General features: G+C 32.4%; 1 protein-coding gene across 1 annotated transcript in view; it reads right to left on the bottom strand.

The window, feature by feature from the left end:
* Nucleotides 1-2535: 2535 nt before the first annotated feature.
* EFR3A (EFR3 homolog A) overlaps nt 2536-11424 on the bottom strand; it is a 161173-nt gene continuing 152284 nt past the window's right edge. Inside the window, exons 21-22 of the mRNA XM_044684304.1 lie at nt 6957-7006; nt 2536-5107 (exon numbers count right to left, since the gene is read on the bottom strand). Coding sequence (XP_044540239.1) covers nt 5002-5107; nt 6957-7006 — 156 coding nt within the window. The 3' untranslated portion in view covers nt 2536-5001. The remainder of the gene's footprint in view (nt 5108-6956; nt 7007-11424) is intronic.

Genomic DNA, 11424 nt, shown 5'->3' with positions numbered 1-11424 from the left:
TTGTTGTGAGGATAAAAATGAGTTAATAACTGTAAAGTGCTGAGTACAATGCCTTGCACATCGTAGTTGTTCATCCTTTGTCCTCAAAGAGGACCAATGACATCATAATATTAGGATCAGAATATAGTGTGTTCATATCAGTCTGATATGAGCTCAGAAGGCTCTAAAACATGTCAGGCACAAATAGTCCACTTGAACATTTAGGATGGAGACATCTCTAGATCTGTATATTTAACGTTTCCTTTGTGCTACTGTGAATCTACTTTGTTCATGGAGAATAGGACTTTAAATGCTATATAAACTATTGAGTTACAATTTCTCTGACCGTTTCTCTAATTGTACAATGGGAAAGTAGCCCTTACCTCAGTTAGGAGGATCAAATAACAATATACAAAGTACCTTACAAATTTTAAAGCTATATAAAAATATTATCTATTATTATAGTAACTATTATGGCTTGCCCTCTTAAGAAAAGGTGCTAGGGGGTACTTCAACATGCCAGAATAATAAAATGATACTTCACCCCTCCCCCCAACTATTGATCAAGAGAGTCAGAGTCTGTTTTTTTAGTCCTTTTCCCATGTATTCTGTTGAAATACAATGGCCACAAAGTTCTATAATTCCCATCAATTGTATGATTATTCTCTTATTCTTTGCTCCACCTTCCTATTACAAATCTGTTTTGCAAGAAAAATGAATGGTCATCGTTACCACCCTATTTGTAGAAAAAACTAAATTCTAGCTATCGCTGTATTCCTTAATGTTTTCGTTCTCAAATGTTTTCAAATTATTTCATCAAAACCACATTTCCCTTCAAGTAGGAGACTGAGGAAAATCAGAAGGTGGAGCACAGAATGGTAATACCTGAACTAATTCTAATTCAAAGGTTTGTTGGCAGTCTGGTGAAGAAGGAACACTCAATTTGAAATTCTTAAGTGTGATCAAAGAAGGACTAAGAGCTTCAAACAATTGATGATTAAATTCATTTCCCACTTCTTGGTAGAGAGATGGGCTACAATGCAGACAGACATTTACAGACATGAACAAGGTATTGATTTATTTTGTTTAGCACTAATTACAGGAAAGGTTTCTGGAAAGAGGGGCATATGTATGAATATATCATGAGAAGGATTTTAAATCTTCCATATCTACTCTCAGAAAAGCCTATTTAGGTATTTCGCTGCATGTGGATAGGAGAAACTACAAAATTTGAGTTGAAAGGGACCTCAGGCGCTACCTAGTCCAACTCATGTTCCAATAAGAATCTCCCTTCACAAAATACTCAACAAGATGTCGCCCTCTTTTAAATTTTAGCTCTAGTTTTCCTACAAATGACGTAACTCAGGATAACACCAAACAGTTTATATTTTGCTAAGCATTTTTCATACAATATCTTACGTGAGTCTTATAGCAACCCTGTAAGGTAGATACTGAGACTCAGAGAGGTTAAGTGACTTATCCCTATTCAAGCAATTACAAAGTTTTAGAATTAGGATTTGAACACAAATTTCCTAATTCCAAATCCAACATAATTTCCACATTAACACTAACTTTAGTCATTATTGTTTTCACTCATTTGTAAAATGAGGTTCTGGGTTTGCTTTTACTTCATTTTGCTCTTTTATGACTTGTTTATAAAAATGTCATCTTTAAGGATGAAATTCATAAAAAAGAATAATAGATATTATAGGGTTATGGGGAGTGTCATGGAGAGTGTCAAGGGTATGAAGGAGGAGACTTCAGTAACCTAAAAACCTAAGCGATCGGGTCACAGCTGTAGGACATGATAATGAATAAATTCTAAATCAAAAATCAGATATGCCTTGTATGCTCAGACAAGACTACATGGAACCTTGTGGTCCCATTCAAAGATTTAAGTGAAGGGCTTAATAAAATAGAAACAGATTTCCAAAATATGGCTAGATATTTCTTACTCCATCTCAGATTGGATTCTTTGTTCTTTCAAATTTAGCACTTAAGGTTTCTCAGTTATAAAAAAGTGATGACAGTAGGACTGATATTCAAGTCAATTATATAATCCATCATCTATATATAATTTAAAAGCAAAACCAAATATTATACATAATATGTAATCTTCATCAAAAGGCAGGCTTTGATTTACGTAACAACTAGAGTTCTAAGTATTCTTCAATATATAAGAGCAGATTCTGATAATGGAAGCCATTTGCTTTTCATTCATAAATATCATTTCCAAATATACTACCATAGCAATATTTGCTATAAAACTGCACATGACATGATTGCTTGATTGGGGGGGGGTGTTTTATTGCTTACATGTGAATCACCCAGTGTATCCTTATAATTCATGAAATTGCATTCATTACATTTAGTAAAGAATATGCCAGCATGGATAAAATAAGATAGTAATCTCATTTCCATATCTACAACCACAAGAGATGTGTCTTACATCTGGAAATGGGGCTTATCTTATCTTGAACTAACAAGCAAAATCTACTATTACAAAATACAGTAAGTTCTGAAAAAATTTAAAACAAAGATGAAACACATACAAAATCAGTTGGACTCGAAGTGACAGTCAAACTTTAATGAAACAGTCATAGGTACTAGAGACCCAGCACACACACTGTATATTCTAAGTACTAAAACTGCTAAAAAAAAAGTAAAATGATACAAAATAACTGCATACATTAAAATTAGAATACTTAACAGTTTATTCGACTTAATACCTACAGGAAAAAAAAACACAACAAAATCAGATGGTAAACAAATCCCATACTCTGTCTCCAAAATGCCTTAATGACACACATACAAGTATCTGCAGTGTTCCCGTGACAAAAGAAATGAATCAAAGAAAATATCAATTCTCAGAACTTACAACCAACAGAGTCAGGCCAGCGATCCAGGATGTCTACTGTGGTGAAACCAAGAAAAACTCAAACCAACAATGTATGAACAGACTAAGTGAAAGGTGCAATAAAGGCCAATTACATTTCCCAGGGTACATGCGATCAATACATGCAGCAAATTTAAATTTCCCAAAACAAGAAAATATGTACAGCAGTTTCTATATTGCATGAGTGCAAATGAAAATACATTCGTAATTTCTTATTTTCATAGATTATTAAATTATATTTCTTTTTTCATACAAAAGCACACAGTGTTAATTTATAAAACGACATCCAAGTGGATGATGATTGTTCTGCATTCTGTTCCCCCATTTAAATTCTTTAAAAAAAAATGTAGGTCAAATAATATCTTACCTTAAAAAGAAAATTAATGTGGGCAAATGGCAAAAGTACTGATGTAAAAATTCTTGTTTGATCAGGATGTCAAGCTGTAGTAGCAAAAGACCCAAAAGAATATTGGAGAAGCTATTTTGTTGTCTACAACTCTGAGTACCCTGCTCATTGGAAAAGGGCTGGGTTTTGAGAACATTCCATCTTGTTTTAAGGTGTCATTTCATAGGTTTAACTGATTACAACATGGGGCATGCACTACTATACTTCCAAAAAAGGGTCAAGGGGAATCATTATTTTGGTTTACATATTCAAAAGATTTACAGTGACTTTCCTTATTTTCTCTTCATTTTTCCTGTTTCAAGCAGAGCCTAAATAATACACACAAATTCACATGAACACTTTATTACAATTTTCTAAATTAAAATATTAAGTTCCTTTTAGCCTTTGAGATGCTTATGCTGCTTCATGTAAATGGCAATGTAGGCTGAAAAATCTTCCACTCAAGGTACTGGACTGTGGAACAGATGATTTTTAATCTTCTGAAGAGAATTTCAAAACGGACCATGAAGAAAAAAAGTGTTTATTAAGACCCAGTGCCAAGGAATTCACCAAAATACATACCCATTTTAAATATTATCAAAAGCATGTCAGTATGCATACACTGTAACATTGATATTAGCAGACATATAAACCTATGAAATTCAGCACACTTGTTCTCTAAAACCACAGAGTATTCTAAAGTAATTCTAAAAAAACCAGATGTATGTTGGTACATTTGGTTCAAATCTTACAAAATAAACTTTAAATCAACATTAGGGAATGTTGAAACTGTAGGATTGATTAAGAAATAATCAATATGTAAAATATTACTGAAAATTTAAATTAATATGCTATGAAGAGAAATGTATATAGACTTCTCACTTTTTGTATTTATGAATTCACGGGTGAACAATTAACTTCTTAAAAATGTCTTTCTATACTAAATATATCTCTCTCAATTAATGGAGCCACAGCAAAATACAACTGCAATTTCAAAGCATGGCCCATCAACTATATATACATCTATGATGTGAAAAATATTGCACAATTTGGTGCTCTAAGAAGTTGCTTTATGCTTCTCAAGAACAGTTAAATCTTTAGCAGAAAACAATATAGCAGTAACAGATTTGTAAAAGCATATTTTTTTAGTTTATATCCTTTGACTACTATCACTCAAATATAATTTGTTATCATGAATAAGCAATGGTGGCTTTTTACAACTTATTCTAAAGCAGAGGAGAATAAGCCACTAAACACAAGCCTCCAAGTTTGTGAGCAAATATACTTCTTTGCTATTCTATGCGACAGGAAGCCAAAGCCATTCTTGCTAAAACAGTTCTTTATAAGCTTAAGAAATACATCATATATATTCTTTATGTTAGTAAATTTCCTTTAAGGATCTGAAAAAATATCAACTTGCATTTGAAACAAGCATTTCTGAAAAGTTTAAAATGTGCTATAGAATATGTAAAAACTTTACTTGCTCAACTTTTAAAACCAATAGGGAATTCAAATGGAAAAACAAATTGACATGACAAATCTGTATGCTCCAATGTACTTGAGAGAATACAGTTTAAAAATGTCCAATTTGCTCTGGCAATCAATCATTTGGTTCAACTTTAGTTTCATAATTATTTTGAATAAATATGTTAACTGAGATGAAGCAAATTAACCCTAAAAATTGATTTTGGCCTTGATTTTCAACTTTATACTAAATATGATTCAGCAGACTCCATAAGACTCAATACACACAGAGATCTGGAAACTTCATCTCATAAACTGGGACAGACTGGTACTGGGCATGTCCAGATGTAATGGTTAATGTTCCTGATGGACTCGGGGGAGGACTGTAAAAGAAAAATAAAAAGGAATCAGCAGTAGGTATATTTAAAATTGGCTTCCCCTCCCCCCAGAAAATTCTATTTTCAAATATATCACTAAAATGGCCTTCCTAATTAGGTTACAGAGAATATTATGTTTGTCAGAAAAAAAGATAGCATTACTTCTCAACTCTAAATTGAAGTTCTAATATTCGAGTCTAAACACTTAATCAAAAGCTACTGTACTTGGTGCCCTAGGTCAGACTTAAATAATGACTTCTGCTTTAAAAAAACAACAACAAAAAAAACATTTTGGCTTACTGAGTTTCAAGCAACATTGAAGTAGGAATATTACTTACTGAGATTTTATTACTTAATGTAGGAAGTAGGAATATTACTTAATGAGATTTTAAAAAAAGTATTCATCTCACTAAGTCCAGAAGCTTAAGTTTGTACCTCAACAATTAAGAGGATGTCTGCCACAGAAGAGCAAGGAAAGGGCAATGGAAAATACAGAATAAAATTACTATTTAAAATAGATGGGGATGGAAAAAGTGAAGAAATAATAGATGAGAAGGAAAGTAAATCTGTTGAAATACTACTATATGCTATCATGTAGTCTGTAATTTAAAAAAATTCTGGAATGCTAGAGGACTTTAAAAAAAGTACTCAAGGTATGAATAAATTGTGCTATATAGTACCCAGAATGAAGAGAGGATGGTTCCAAGTAAAAAAGTCATACTTCTAACTCATATTGAATTTGAAACCCACTAAAGTCAAAACTTAAGGTGATTTTCACAAGTTTTGTGTCTCCTATTCTGTCACTGAGCACCTAATTTTCTAGAATCCTACTATACAGAAAGAAAGGAGATAACATATGTAAAGGACTCTGCAAAATTCAAGAATTTCGGTTGTTGGCTAGTCCCAGCTTTGTTATTACTGAAAATTTGATAAGCATGCCATTTATATAAAAGAAATGAAAACTATAAAAAGCAGATGAGGTAAGTAAGAAATATTTAAGGCTATTTTTAGTATAAAAGCAACAAGTTTACACATCACAATAGGCCAAGGAGTGACATGTTAATATATATCTATGATTTTATTTTCTATGATTTTATTTCTATGATTCTATGATTTTATTTCATCCCTTTCAATCCATCTGTCTGAGGACACAGAAATCAATCTAAAATGTCTATCTGGTGCTAATTTATTTCCCTTTCATTATTTTTCAGTTGATTTGTAGTTACAGTAGTGGTTATCTATAAATAATTGCTATAAGAGATCTATTTATATTAAATTAAGATTTTTATATGTATCCAGTAGATCAAGTTAATACTTCTATTAAGTTCAAGGTCAATAAGCGGTTGGCTAAATGTAACATTTACTACATTATTTTGGCATAAGCACTATTTTTAAATGATACATTTCAGAAATTTATGGGTGAACAGAGCAAAAACAAAGTCATTGTTTTGACTGATACCAATTGAGGCAATATTAGATAAGGTACTGCTTCTATTCTCTACTACTCAAAAAAATCAGTTGAGACATAATATTTATCTTGAGCACGCTAAAAAGGCCTGTAGTATGTAAGATGACATTATGGTACTTGTTAATAGTCCCCAAAGCCTTTGCAAAAAGCTAGGGGGAAAAATCACAAAAGCAAACTCTAGAACCCAGCAGGTTTGTTTCTTCAGGATAACAATTTTGTACATAAGAGAGGGGCAAAGTAGAAAAAAGGAATACTGATTCTGGAAAAAAAGTGTTGACTTTCATTTTCTCAAAAGCTACCACAACTGTTTAAATTCTGCTTGTCCTAATTTCTCTCAAAAAAAGAATTCGTCTACTCTACTGAGGTTTTAAATTTATAAATCCTTACCGTATGGTGAGCTCCAGTATTTGTGCAAGTCTGTCATGAAGAAAATTTGCCTATAAAAGGAAAGAGAATAATGTAGGAGATCATTAAAAATTCTAAACAGAGCTGAGCATTTTTCAGTGACTTACATCCTTACACATAAGCCTCATGTAAAACAGTACGATATAGGTGCTTATAAACCCATGTGTCAAAATACTGATTTGTAAGTGATGGATAAGATTCCCCAATTTTTTTCTGGTTTCTCTATCTACACAGGAACTGCAACATTCAACACTGCTGTGATGCAGTCTAACTTGAGTATTAGTCAACTCTATTGGAATAAAACAGTAGCCAAGTCCATACTTCACAATGGCCGCTGATGAGTATTCAGAGGACAATTAGGAAGGTACAGAATTTCATGATCATGCACTGGAGGATTCATTGAACGAACTGAAAATATTCAGCTCAGAAAAGAGAAGACTTAATGAGAACATGATAGCTATCTTCTGGAATCCGAAAGGCTATTGTGGGGAATAATGTTGCATAGGAGAGTACTGAACTTGCAGACAGGAAGACCTGAATTTGAATCTTACCTCTAATACTGTGTGGCCATGGCAGCAAGTAACTTAACCTCTTTGAGTCCCAGTTTCCTCATCTGTAAAATAATATCTACAGTACCTACACTTCAGGGTTATTATAAAACAAAGGATCTACCATATAAATGCTTTGATTATAACAACTTATTCAGCTCGGCCCCACAAAGCACAACTCAGAGGAATGATATAATTTGCAAAGAGGCAAATTTAGACTTACTGTAGGAAAAACTTTCCAAAACTAAGTATTTACAAAAGTAGAAATGGTTATTTTGGAATGTTGAGTTCCCCCACCCCCAAAACCGTGGTTATTGAGCAAAGGCTAGATAAATATCAAGGATATTGTAAAAGTTTTTTTTTTTTAATCAGTGTACCCTCTGAATTCTATTTCTATTGAATTCTGTGAATTAAACTATCAGTCAAATAAAATCTTTATAATTGATGGTATTAAGCTTAATTTAACAAGTGAATTACTACATGAAAATATAAGTAGCTTTCACTAAAAAGGTTTAAAGTAAAAAACATAATTGCAAAATTTCATTTTCTTTCCTACCTTTTAGTATATAATAAAGTCAAGCAATAAATCAAAAAAATTATTTAAATATATATTAGAAAAAACACTAGGTTGGTAGTCAGGTGACTAGAGTTCTAATCATGTAAAAAATTGGCTTTGTTTTAGGCAATTTATCTGACCTCACTGAGATTCAATTATCTTACTCTCTCATGCTAGCCAGGAACCTTAGAAATAATCCTGTGCAACCTTCATTTTTCATTTAAGAAAATGAGATCCAAGGAGGTCAGTAAATAGCCGAGATCTCACATGCAATAAAGAACAAGTGATTTGAACACTAATATTGTAACTACATATTGAAGTTCTTTCCATCACACCTTGAATGTAATAAGCACATCATGGCTGGTGAATTAAGAATAACATGCTGAGGGGGCAGCTGGGTGGCTCAATGGATGGATTCAAATCTGGCCTCAGACACTTCCCAGTTGTGTGACCCTGGACAAGTCACTTGACCCCCATTCCCTAGCCCTTAATACTCTTCTGCCTTAGAACCAATACCCAGTATTAATCCTAAGATGGAAGATAAGTATTTGGAAAAAAGAAAGAAAGAAAGAAAAGGAAAGGAAAGGAAGAAGAAAAAGAAAGGAAGGAAGGAAGGAAGGAAGGAAGGAAGAAAGAAAGAAAGAAAGGAAGAAAGAAAGAAAGAAAGAAAGAGAGAAAGAAAGAAAGAAAGAAAGAAAGAAAGAAAGAAAGAAAGAAAAAGAAAGAAAAAGAAAAAAGGAAAGAAAGAAAAGAAAGAAAGAAAGAAAACATGCCGACTCTAACTCATCTGTAAAATCAATGTATAAAATTCCTATGATCTGTAAATGTTCAAAAATTTGGGAGCCATTTGCATAGCAAAATGCTGCTTGTAGAATTAATTTTAAAATGAATACTATTTCCTGATAGAAAAACGAAAATACAAATTTCATAATATCAAATCTGCTTTATCTACAACTTATTGCTGTAATTTGGCCTTCCTAAATACTCAGATGGCTATGTGATCTCATCATTTGAGATAGTCCCTGAAGTGAAGAAGATTGTAGACCACACATACAACTCCCATCTATGTCCTTTCAGGAATTCACAACAGAGAAAATTAGAAAAAACTATATCTGTGTTTTTTCTTAGGATTATGAGAGTAACGATGGATTACTCTATCTTTCATCTTTTCATATGACCATTCCACCAGCCTGTCTTCTCTTCTTAACATATAATTCTCTGATGACATTTTTAATTCTAGTCTTTTTCAGAGTCTACCATTGTTTATAGTGTACATATATGTCCACACAGACATATGCATAACTATATACACATATAAACATTCCCCTTCACCACTCAACTACCCCATAGGACCTATAGCTATTTCAGGGACTTTAGATTTCAATTACTTAAAAATATTTTTCTGAGAGAGTGACCACAGGCTTCATTGGATTATCAAAGGGATACATGATAAAAAATTAGTTTAGGAATCTAGGTTACCAGATATTCTTCATCTAACTCTTTTTAGTTTGGCCAGATAGGTCGAACTCCTTTTAGATTTCAAAAGGTTATGTAATTATTGCAGGTGGGGTGTAATATTACATTATCCATAAATGAGAGTATTTGGAGCATCTCATTATTCACAGAAACTGAATTTCTGTCATCACAGTAGCAAATGATGTTAGTTATATATAACATCTCCTTAATCTACCTCACCTGATGTTTATGGTAAGAGGGTCATGCATCTTCCAAGGAATTTTGAATGATTTTGAACACATCTTGATAAAGTCTTGGTATGGTAGCAGTTTGATATACCAAATTGAAACTTTTTTTTTAATTAAAAAAAATGCAAAATGGGATCTATATTCTTCTGCTATTGTGAAATAGCAAAAGATGTAGCCCACTGTTAAATTTCACTTGCAAAAGTCTATACATCATTATAATACTCTCAATGTAGATAATATCAGTTCATGTATAAATGACTTTCAAAGCTTTTATGCAAATAGAAAAGGCATATGATTCAGTAGTTATTAAAGTTCTCTAGCCTATTTTTTTCTTAGGATCAAGTATGGAGATTTTCTCCACAGTTTGGTATCTTCCCTTCCTTCAGAAACACTGTGTATAAGTCACTGAAAGCACAAATGTCTTCTATACACATTTAATCCAATCCATCTGATTTTTTTATCTTTGTTCTTTTTTGTCCCTTTTCTAACTACTCTATAAAGCATATTCAGGATAATGAAGTTAGGGCTTAAGAGAGGTGGTTCCTTTGGCCTTGATGGAGAGAACAATTTGATATATTGTTTTTTAAAAATATTTTCTGTTTTTCTTCTGTTTGTAGTTCTCTTCCCTAAGGAATCACTTTGCTTAGATGGATATTCTGCCCAGATTTCCTTAAATAGCTTTAACTCTCCATTGCATCTCTCTGCTTTATTAAATGATACTTCATTGAACAGTCCATCATTTTTCTTCATAGGATTTTAGAAATGAGTTTATATTCTAACTCAGCAGTTCCTTTGGCTGCCATCTCTCTAGAAAATAATCCAGATGTTTACTAATAACCAAGACACTTTCTGAGCTCATTTGTCTCTTTATTGTATTAACTTATATTCCTTCATCCTCTAGATAAATCAGAATCAATGCTGCTATTTCCCAATTTGGATTTTTCATTTACTTTGTAAAATATTTCAGTTTTGTTTCAACTCTACAAACATTTTTTCTCATTATTTTACAATATTTAAAAACTAATTCTGATCTTACAGCTGATGAATCAATGATTTGACTATACAGACAATTAACTTGGAGGTTGTGCTCACTAATCGATAACTAACTTTATTCTGCAAAAAATATATCCTTTGTTCTTCTTGCGATTATATGGCTTACCATTTCCAATATCAATCAATTCTTTGGTTGAAGAAAGTGTTCATCATCTAACGGTGTGAGGTTTCTATAAAAATCTTTGACCTTTCTCATTTTTAAATTTAAAAATTTGTTTGTTAATTAAAATTCAGGTATTTTTCCTCTCTTACCTCTTGCACTAGAGAAGGTATTATTTGACAGGCATGCATGCATATATAAAACTAAGTCTTGCTTGTTTCTATTTATCAGTTCTTTCTGAGGTGGACAGATATGTCATTTTTCAAATAGTATTTCTGTTGCTATATAAAATATTCTCTTGGTTCTGCTCATTTCGCTACAATTTCATTTAGGTCTTTCCGTATTTTTCTTACAGCACAGTAGTATTCCATCACAATAGTATGTCGTGACGTGTTCAGGCATTCCCCAACTGATGGGCATCACCTTGATTTCAAGATCTTTACCACCATAAAGAGACCTGCTATAAATATTTTAGAAAATATATAGGTTC

Source organism: Gracilinanus agilis, chromosome 1 (assembly GCF_016433145.1).
Source record: "Gracilinanus agilis isolate LMUSP501 chromosome 1, AgileGrace, whole genome shotgun sequence".
Taxonomy (NCBI): Eukaryota; Metazoa; Chordata; class Mammalia; order Didelphimorphia; family Didelphidae; genus Gracilinanus; species Gracilinanus agilis.
The sequence above is the reverse complement of the archived record's forward strand: the minus strand, read 5'-3'. Positions and strand labels throughout refer to the sequence as shown.